Source organism: Leptonotus elevatus, unplaced genomic scaffold (assembly GCF_054856555.1).
Source record: "Leptonotus elevatus isolate MCC_2025b unplaced genomic scaffold, RoL_Lele_1.0 HiC_scaffold_78, whole genome shotgun sequence".
NCBI lineage: Eukaryota > Metazoa > Chordata > Actinopteri > Syngnathiformes > Syngnathidae > Leptonotus > Leptonotus elevatus.
In genome coordinates, this window is record NW_028233745.1 from 10,001 (window position 1) to 20,679 (window position 10,679).

The window sequence follows — 10,679 nt, forward strand, 5'->3', positions numbered from 1 at the left end:
AAGGTGATGGAGCTTCTGCTGAAGGATTTGATGCAGAAAAACAGCAGCGCTCAGCCAAAAATGCTGCTTCGTTGCACTGAGTCCGTTGTGGAGAAACTCCTCACCAACTGGATGTCCATATGCCTTTACGGCTTCTTGAGGGTCTGTTGCACTTTTGCTCTTCTTCACCGCCATACAGCAGCTGTAATTTAATGGGAGCCCACCTTGTTGATTGTGTAGTTTGAGTTTTGGGTACATTTAAGAAGTTATGAAAAGTCTAAACATTAACTTTGAAGCCGTTTGTCTTGTTCCCTCCTACCGCACGCAAGTAAGGAAGTCCTTTTGTTTCTTCAGTTTTTTCAGTTAGCGTTTGAGTAAACGCTTACTCTAGGTTGTGCTACTTCTCCCTGCAATGAATTCCTCTTTGCTGTTTGACACTTGATGCTCTGGCCTTGCATACAGGAGAGTGTGGGCCAGCACTTGTTCTTGCTGGTGAGCGCCCTGATGCAGCAGACGGCCCGAGGGCCGGTGGACCGTGTGACGGAGAAAGCTCTGTACACGCTCAGCGAGGACTGGCTGTTGTGGCAGGCGCAGGACTTCACCTCACTGGTACAAACATTCTGAGAATGAAAGAAAATCTTTCCTCACACCCCTCAACCCCACAATAACTCCTGCTGCTATTTGTTCCTAGAAAATATTATCATTTTTCTCCACTACATAAAATGCTGGATAATGTATTGCATTATTTCAATTTTATGAGTAAATAGTATGAGACGTTGAATATTGAGGCCATTAGAATTGTTCATTTACAGCAAAGTGATTATTTATTCATGACGAGAGAAGGAAGTAGCCAAAAAGAACTGAAACTTGCAAGTCAGTGTGTCTAAATGACCATCAATTAAATCATATCAAAATGTTTTGTACATTGCAGAACATTCACTTAGACTCACTTTGTTTTTTACACTTTTATTATCAAATAATACAAAAATAAATAAAGGCTCCATCCTTGATTGAAATATTTGCTGTCTGTCCTCAAGTAACTCCTCTGTAAGCAGCCTCAACATGTGAATCTTATCTGGAACAGCTCAGTTTGCTGACTTCCTCCAACACAAGATGTATGGCGGCCGTGGCTCAGGGTGTAGAGACGGTTTGCTCAGTAACCAGAAGGTTGTCTTTTCGATCCCTGTTCTTCCCAAGTCGTGTGTCATTGTGTCCTTGGGCAAGGCACTTCACACACATTGCCTTCAGTGCTACTCACACTGGTGTATGGATGGTGCAAATGTTTGGTGGTGGTCGGAGGGGCCGTAGGCGCGCACTGGCAGCCACGCTTCCGTCAGCCTGCCCCAGGGCAGCTGTGGGTACTTAAGTAGCTTACCGCCACCAGTGTGAATGTGTGAGCGCATGAATAACGTATCCAATGTAAATCATCTTTGAGTGTCTAGAACATAGAACAGCGCTCTATAAATCTGATGCATTATTATTATTATTAAGATGAAGAGTGATTAGTCAACAGACAACAAAGCCACTGCGCCCCACTGTCACATAATCCTTACGCTTGACTCGTCATGTGTGCAGAGGCTGAAGGTGCAGTTTGCGGTGGGCAGTGACGGCGAGATCAGCGAGCCCCTGGAGGTGCTCACGCTCAACTGTGATACGGTGGAACAGGCCAAAGAGAAAATCCTCAACACTTTCAAGGACAAGTTTGGCTTCCCTTACAACGGCCCGCAAACAAGCGTTTACATTGGTAAGAGTCTGCAAGACAACAAATAATAACAGTATGTGAGGATATGTACGTGCCCAAGTATTGGTTAGGTAGTAGGGTTGAACGATTTTGAAAAATTATTTCATTTGGATTGTTTTTTTTCCCCCTCATTGTGATTGCAATTTAATATCAGATTTTTTTTCAAGGTCCTCTTTTCATGTATTTTTTAATCATCACCAGCAATAAATGTATTTTGTATTACAATAACAAAGATTTTATATACATAAATATTTTGGGTGTTTTAGGTCAGGGATACACTAAAATGAAAGCAAATGAATTATCTACTTCAATTGGAGTTGTCGCCATACGAAGCACATTCCCTTTTTTTTTTCTTCTTCTATTTTTTTAAGAGAAAGCTCAGTATTGTTCATTCGGTAATCTTACCGATTTGACATGTCATCATCATTGCGTTCTCTCTCTTTTTTTTCTTCTTTTTTTTATGTGCGTGAGTATGTGCGTGCGCATGTGTGCGTGCGTACTCATTAATTCACCTAAAACCTATTAAAAATACCTAAACCGAATACTTCAGAATCCAGCTAGAGTCGTGAGGTTGTCAAGAGACCCGAGGAAGGATCAAAGAAAATAAAGGAAAGTGAAATCCAGCACCGACCAGACATCACCTACTACCCACCGGGTTACCAACCAGAATCTTTCACCAACCCCAGAAACATCTAAATTCCAACAAATTAGGGAGCCCTCAACCAGCCAGGAGCGCCCCCCACCCCAACACGGCCCGCGCTTGTGCAAAACTAGTGCAGTGAGTTAAGAGGTGCGACCGGCGGGGCCCCTCCCAACCGGGTGGAGGCAGGAGGCGCACCCGCCCACCGGGACCCCGGCAAGCATATGGGAACAGCCCGGCGGGGCGATAGTGCTCGCCCCCTGGACACCGGGGCCCGCCCGAGGTGGGTGCCAGGAGGCTCACCGGAGCAGGGCAGGCACAACACCCCCACCCGCCTGTTCGGCCCCCGGAGCCCCAAGACCCGGGCCACGGATAGAGCCCCCGGCCCAAGGGAGGGGGAGTAAGGCGGCCAGGGGGGGGGATGGGTGGGGGCGTGAGAGGAGACACGAAGGGCAAGGGGCAGCAGAGAGAGGGGGGAGGAGGATAAGGGACAGGGAGGCGGAGGACGGGCTGGGGGGGGGGGCAAGGGGGAGGAACGGGGCACCCCCGCAGGCCCACCCCAAACACCAGGGAGAGCTCCGCAACGCAACACCCCCCAAGAGACCCTGGGAACGGCGAAGACGCAGCCGCCACCCAGCAGCCAACAGAGGGGCAGAGCTTACTAAGCACTTTGATGTGCAGTCTTTCAAGCGTTCATGACAACTTTACAAAACTCTATCAAACAAGTGTGGTGTAAATAGAATAATAAATCGCAAAGTCATAAGTCTGACGACAACAAAAATGCAAACAAATCTCTGATGTTATCACTTGAACTTTTTTACATTTCATCAAATAATAATATGGAATCATGTGGACTGCACTTTGAAGCACTAGACTTTTGTGGACTCTGCAGTGTATATTGATATAATAAACTATGCATATATACACCTTGTGATCAACCAAATTGAAACCTTTTTTTAAATTCAAAATTGCCTCATTTGTGATTTGAAAATTCCATTTCACTACATTGCAATGTCAGTTTGTGTTTGATTAGATGTTGAGCCGTAGCAGGTAAGGTAGCTAAAGTAGCTTATAAATTGCTCAAATGTGATATTTCAAGTTGTATTTGTCTATACAAAAAGTATGTAATGCCATCATTGTACTGTATTGTAGAGTTTGAAAGGGATGGAGTATTTATTGCTCTTGAAGAGGTGGACGCAAGCTCTGAAGTTATCGGGGAGGTGACCATGCTCAACACTCTCCAGCACTACAAGGTGACAATGTTTACAGCATACTGAATATATGCATGACACTGCAATTGCAACACTGGAATTCAAGTGTTTCTGTATCTGTATTGCATTATATTCAAGAGTTTTTTTGCCAATGAGGTACTGCTCACTATATTGTGTTGTTTTTGTGTGGAGATTCCAGACGGAGCTACCATCAAGGTGCTTTGGAAAAGAAATCCTTCTGTTAACCCCCAAAGGAGTCTGAAAGGTGAACCGCTGGCAAAAGCCAACATCATCACATGCAAAATAAAATGCACCTTTTTGGCATTAAATAGGCCTTCAAGTTGCATTTTACCATGCTGTAATGTCAATGTCATAATTTTTGGTATGGCATGATCTATATGAAGACATTATTTATAAGAAAATCTATGTGTGTAGTATTTTGAATGACATGATGTCAAGTTTACATTTTTATGATGACATCTTGAAGTTAAAACTTCCTTTCATGTTTTCCTTCCAGATTATCACAATTTCTCAGGGAAATACTTCCACTTGGTAAGCGGCTGGTTGCAACATCACGTGCACCATCACGCTTTTGCCATTAATTTTTTTTCTTTTTCTTTTTTTTGAGATAGCTCAGTATTGTTCATTCGGTAATCTTACCGATTCAACATGGCATCATCATTGCGCTCTCTTTTTTTGTGTGTGTGTGTGTGCATATGTGCGTGTGAGTTTGTGCTCATTAATTCACCTGAAACCTATTAAAAATCCCATACCATCACCTAAACCGAATACTTCAGAATCCCGATAGTTGTGAAGTTGTCAGAAGACCCGAGGAGTGATCAAAGAAAAGTGAAATCCAGCCCCGACCAGACACCACCTACTACACACAGGGTTACAAACCAGAATCTTTCACCAACCCCAGAAGCATGTAAATTACAACAAATTAGAGAGACCTCGAAAGACTAAAGAAAGGAAGGAAGGATAGATGAAGCAGAGTGAGAGCCACAGACATCAGCCTCCACCGATTCAGCGACCAGAGGAAGAAGCAGATTGTGTTTGAATTCCGGTAGATGCTGGTGTGGTGGATCTGGCATGCATAAAAAACCTCCACCAAAGAAGGGAGCCGTCGACCCCGGACAGGACAGGGCAAGCACAACCCCCCAGGGCTCCCCAGGCCTTGGCAGCGCCAGGGCACAACCCCCGGACCCCCGCGAGGGCCGCCGGCCGGAGAGTAAACCCAGGATTCCCCGCGCCCACCCCACCTCCAGCCGCGTGGTGGGATGGAAGTGGGGAAGGGAGCGCCGGGAGACAGGAGGGTCCCCTGAACCCCAGGCCCAGCCGGCCCGGTTACTGAGTTTGTCAGCTCGCCGACTGGCGAGCTACCCCTACACCGTGGATGTGACCCCACCCAGTGTATATACAAGTGTGTGTGTGTGGGGGGGGGGGGTGTGTGTGTGTGTGTGTGTGTGTGTGTGTGTGGTGCTTTAAAATTGGGAGCAGGTGAGATGGAGCAGAGGGAAGTTATATCCCCCCTGCTCCGATCCACCTGCACCCTTTTGCCATGATGACACGTCAATGACAGCCACGAGGTTCCCTGCAGATTGACCCCGACGTGGACGAGGACAGGGGAATGAGTCCAGAGAGGAAGAAGTTCAAACTGAAGGAAGTGCACCTCACCAAACTGCTTTCAACCAAGGTTGTGACAATGTTTCCTCAAAGTTTGTCTTTTTCCTGCATATAATCCACAATGTGTGTCTGTGTCTTATAAGGTGGCAGTGCATTCATTTGTGGAGAACATGTTCAGGTCTATTTGGGGGCTGCCCAACTGCAGAGCGCCACTGGCTGTCAAATACTTCTTTGACTTCCTGGACTGTCAAGCAGATAACATGAAGATCCCTGATCCAGATGTGCTGCACATTTGGAAGACCAATAGGTGGGATATGCCATTTTGTTTTACACCAATGCAAAGTTTGATTCTAAAAGTAGTTCAAATCTTCATCTTGTGGATTCAACAAACTCTGCACACCAGTGCCATGTTGACTAACGAAAAGCCACAGCAGAACAAAGCCGCAACAAAAAAAGTTAAGCTGCGAAAGCACTACAGCGCCGGGCAAATCTTCCACCGACTTAGTTCAAATAAATAAAGTTTTATACAGATATTTTTCACTGTGAAGAAGAAGGGCAACTTAACAACTTGTTAGACCCAAAACAAACAAATTGGACTTGTAATAAGCAGATGTGCAAAAATAGATCAAAGAAGTGATCTTTCATTTCTTATCGTCATGTCACGATATTAAAAGCAGCACAGCTGTTAAAAAAAAAAAAAAAGTCAGGCTTATTTCCATTTGTGCAGTTCTAGCAGCCTCTGGTGGCTATTTTTTTAGTGCAGTTAAATTTTCACAAGGGATGTTTTGGCCCTTCTATGTTTAAAATCCACGCTTATGGTCAGATGAAGCGGAACCTAATATGCTTGTAAAAATGAGTAAATATGTGGAAGAGCTCTTTTTTTTTTTTTTTTACAATATTGTGCCTTTTTTTTTATATCGCCAACCTCCCCACAATATTGTGATAATTATCGTATCATGACCTTCGTATTGTTATAGTATCATATTGTGTTTGGATATAGTTACGTCCCTAGTCCCAGGTTAGATCATTCATTCCCCAGACATGTAAAAATAACATAAGATAATATGAATATGATAAAGAGGGTAATGTAATGCTTAAGTTTGAAAATGAATGAAAATGCAAGAAACTTGAATTTGACAACGTTGTTTTATACTTGACAAAAGAATAATGTTCAAGCATAAAGTGTTCAAGGTGAAGGGATGTATGGGCGCAAGTCTATAATCATAGTTTTGATATTGATAATTATTGTTTTCTATAATTGTCCAGACCTATTTGTAAGACTTAAAAAAATATCCCTGTATGGTAAGGCTCATATAAAAAATAACCGTGTTTTACAAAACATTGTGTAGTAAGATAAAAAAAAAAGGGAGGCATAAAAAAAAATCTTTCATCCTAAATCATATTATACAGATTATGTCTGACTAATACCATCCATGTGATATTAATAAATAGACATACTGTACATATTATAAATGAGGTTGTAGTATCCATAACATCATTAAGGACTTATTATATCCCATCACATCATATTACAGATGAAGTCGTCATACAAGTTTGCATACTACACTTGTCCTATTCAAATGGTCATGTCAAGATGTTGAAATCAGACAATTTGAATAGAACAAGTTTTGTATAATAATTCAAATCTGACATGATGTTTTAATATGACAGCCATCATCAAGTTGACACAAGAAGTGCTCCCGGTCTCCAGTGTGTTTTATTTCCATTTGTAGTTTACCTCTGCGCTTCTGGGTGAACATCCTGAAAAACCCTCAGTTCGTCTTCGACATGGACAAAAGTCCTCACTTGGATGGCTGCTTGTCTGTCACCGCTCAGGCCTTCATGGATTCCTTCTCCCTCAGCGACACACAGCTGGGGAAGGTAAACACTCGTCGACTGTCACCGCCACCGCAAGCGTGTTGAACATTTCTCTGCTGCAGCACGCGCCCACCAACAAGCTGCTGTATGCCAAAGACATTCCCAAGTTCAAACAGGAAGTGAAAACCTACTACTGGCAGATCCGAGAGCAGCCACCAATCGCGCGTTCGGAATTCCACAACTTCTTGCGGGAGGAGTCAAAGGTGTGACCGGCTGCAACAAAGACATTCAAAGAAGCAAAGACAAATGTAAGTGGAATGTGTGTGTTGACATTCAGAAGCATGAGAACGAGTTCAACGAAGGAGCAGCCCTCAAGGAGCTCTACAAGATGATGCAGAGATACTTGGAAGAGGTCCGTGCAGTCTCATTATTGTTACGCATTGTCACACAAGTTCAGTATCACGTAAGAAGGTTGACATCCGCATTTGGCAAAACAAATTGCTTTCTTTTCAGGTCAACTGTCAGACGGCATTCAGTCAATGATGGACACCCATTTTGTTGACAATTAACTCATTTGCTCCCAAACACGCATAAGTACGTTCTATTTTAAATATCGCCATGGTCCCAAAGACCTATTTATAAGCATAGTGGAGATAATCAGCGGAGGGCAGTGCCGGATAGTTCAGAGGCTTTGATGCAACCTCTGAACTGAAGCAATGGTAGTTATTACAAAAACGGCCAGCAGATGGCAGCAGAGTATAAGAGATCAACTAGGGCCATTGTAAAAGGCTCTTTTCCCACAGTTTTAAACAGATTTGTGAATAATGATGAAACTTAGCTATATTCTAATGCTAATTGCTGCAAAACGGAAGCAGATATTAATATACTTTTTTTCCTGATGAATGTAGAGACTCTAATCTTTCTTTTGGTAGGTTCCATGTTTTCTAGCAATACAAAACAATATCATGTGGGCCTTGCAAAATCAGTCAAAATCCGGGAGCGAAGATGGTTGCTTCAGTGAAAATGGCTGCCAGTCAATGAGTTAACAGTTGACGGGAAACGGAAAAATTGATGGAAGTGGGTTTTCGCCTGTCAATGTAATCATCAAGAACCGGGTCAGTACTAACGGATCCTTTCGCTGAGTACTTCCACTTTTTTTCCTCAGACTGTGGGCAAACCACTCTTTTTTTTGCCTGCAGTAAACAAGTAAATACTCCTGGCACACCATTCTTGACAGTGGTTCTCTCTTCTGGCTCTGTCACAATATTGATAGCTGGCCGTGTTTTAGAGCTCGAGATAATCAAGTTTTCCCCCTGTTGTCAATTCCTCATTATTATTACGTTTAGGCGTTAGTTTAGTGCTCTGTTTGTTTATTTGACATAAGACACGTTGTTGGACAGCTAAGGGTGGTCCTTCAGTGCACCATTTGAATTCAGGCAGGTTACTGAACAGCTAAGGGTCCTAAAAAGGGGAAGTATCGAGTCCATGGGCCATGCATGGCAGTATTTGCAACAGTTACTAGTGTGTGCACATACTATATGTGGTGACATTAGTGAGGAAAAGATAGTATTGTCAGAATGACAAGCGGGCTCATTGAGTGTTAAAGGTTTGTAAATCAAAGTTGAGCTATCATTAAAGCTGCTTTGTTCCTTCTGCTGTGTCCAGACACACTCTTTGACTTGAGTGCTCATTTGGATGAAGCGCTTCAACCAAGCCACCAATGATAGACTGGCGACAGACGGACAGTAGATTGAGAATGACAGTTTGGTTCGATTTAAAATAATTGACAATGGCGGAGGGGTGTCCCAACTCTTGACGATTGATAAATGACAGACACCCAAAATTCATTGACGTGCCCACCTCTGCAAACTGTCCCATTGAAGTGGTAGTCAAGTAAAAATGTTCTTTGCAAGAGTATGTTAGATGATTGAAAACAATTTGGATTAATCAATTTAAATTGAATTCTTACTCCTCAAACTGAAAATGAATCTGAGTATAGTGTTGAGACAAGTAAGATGGAACATGTCATTACAAAGAAGATTTCGGGCTTGAAAACATGACATTTACATAAGGTGATACTTTTGTTTCCTCCTGCAGATTGTGGCTAAGCTGGAGGAGGACGGTGCCCCCGGAGAGGTGAGGGAGCAACTGCAACGGGTGAGAGAGATGTTTGATGGACTGAGGAGCTGCTCTTGGACCTTAAGCAACGACAAATGACCTGGCAATGACTAAAAAGTTACGGGTGTATTTGCATAAAAGTATAAGTTTGTGAATCAATAAGTGTCCTACCTGCAATTCCACACACCTCAAGACCCCCCTCCAAAAAAACACCCAACCATGGACCAAAAAAAAATACACCCAACCATGGACCAGGGAGCCATGTCTCGTCCTCAGCTTCTTCCTCCGCTCCCACGCCACCGATGGTCCAGGAGGCGTACAGCAAAAGCAACACCTCCATGTATCATCTCACAAATCGTTCGTGAAGTCATTTCATGTGCAAATGTGAAGAAACAAAGTTTGTGAAGTTACTTGGGGCATGTTTAGTGAAATATTTTAGTGAGATGAACAAGCTAATTTGATGCATGCATGTTGGAGGTGGACAGCTACTTGTTTTGGCAGACAAGCTAAACTGTCAGTGGCTATTTTATTAGCAGCTAATTGAACTTCGTATTGTGCACTGTAAAAATGTGTACCTAGCAAATACATTTTATTTTGTCTTGATTGTTTTCCGTCAAAGTGGCTGATGTCGAGGCTAAAAAAATTAAAGCTACAAACTGTTAAAAAGACTTGTATCGTATCCAGTGAGGGCTCTGCATTTGGGACCGGGCCCCACCTGATGGCGCTGTTGAACACTATATGCAGGCTCATCAAGAAATATATATATATATCAAGAATAATAATATTCAAATAAATACCAATGATGTTTGTATGGTAATTTCGTTATAAACATATATGTATAATACCGGTCGTGTGTGTCGTGCATACTTAACCGTCACCTAGTGCTACGCATATTCCCAGAACTTCTCACTTGGCCTCCGAGAAGGGTCTGTGGTCCATCCGGCTCCGATCGTCTTCAGCGCCTTCTCCAACAACCCTCCGTCATTCTTAAGAGTAAAATAAAGAAAAATCATTAGATATCTTGACGAGCTTCACAGGGTCTGAAAGCCTCCCAATCCCAGCTGTATCCAACATGTCAGAGTCTTTCAAGAGACATCACCGAGCCGCGGCCACCGCCCTCACCGGCTGACCGCGACCTGATCACCCTGAGGACAGGATCCCTTCTGCAGCAACGCGGCGGGGAGTCAAGCTGGTCCTAGAGGTCACCCGCCCCTAAGGATCTGGTTGATCCTTTAATGCGCAACAAGAGTGTGGACCACCGACCAACATTGCCACTCCTGTCACATGTCCGGCCAAGGCTCAAGAGCATTCTGTGACACGTCAGCCGGATAATCCACCCCCAGATTCCGACCTTCATCCTAGACCAACACAACATGACATGTTCTTTATCGCCCTCTGAGTAACCTAAGTAGACAGAAGCCCTCATCCACCGTGGCTCATCACAAGCACAACAGCGGCATGAAGAGCCAGCCCATCAAATCACTCCTCCCTGGGCGCTGTTTCTGACACCTCTTATGGTGATCGAGTAGTCACAGAGCCCCCTCTG

At 43.7% G+C, this 10,679-nt stretch overlaps 1 protein-coding gene across 1 annotated transcript in view; it reads left to right on the forward strand.

Annotated features, from left to right (window-relative positions):
• The window catches only part of LOC147154248 (plexin-C1-like), a gene marked incomplete at its 5' end in the record, with an annotated part of 11,963 nt that extends 2,162 nt beyond the window's left edge, over positions 1-9,801 (forward strand). The window contains 12 exons of the mRNA XM_086066744.1: positions 1-141; positions 442-588; positions 1,555-1,723; positions 3,513-3,613; positions 3,764-3,836; positions 4,089-4,123; positions 5,172-5,267; positions 5,341-5,504; positions 6,931-7,078; positions 7,138-7,278; positions 7,353-7,427; positions 9,113-9,801. The exon at positions 1-141 is cut by the window's left edge and continues 58 nt beyond it. Of these exons, the coding sequence (XP_085922870.1) occupies positions 1-141; positions 442-588; positions 1,555-1,723; positions 3,513-3,613; positions 3,764-3,836; positions 4,089-4,123; positions 5,172-5,267; positions 5,341-5,504; positions 6,931-7,078; positions 7,138-7,278; positions 7,353-7,427; positions 9,113-9,232 (1,410 nt within the window). The remainder of the gene's footprint in view (positions 142-441; positions 589-1,554; positions 1,724-3,512; positions 3,614-3,763; positions 3,837-4,088; positions 4,124-5,171; positions 5,268-5,340; positions 5,505-6,930; positions 7,079-7,137; positions 7,279-7,352; positions 7,428-9,112) is intronic.
• Between the last annotated feature and the right edge of the window lie 878 nt (positions 9,802-10,679).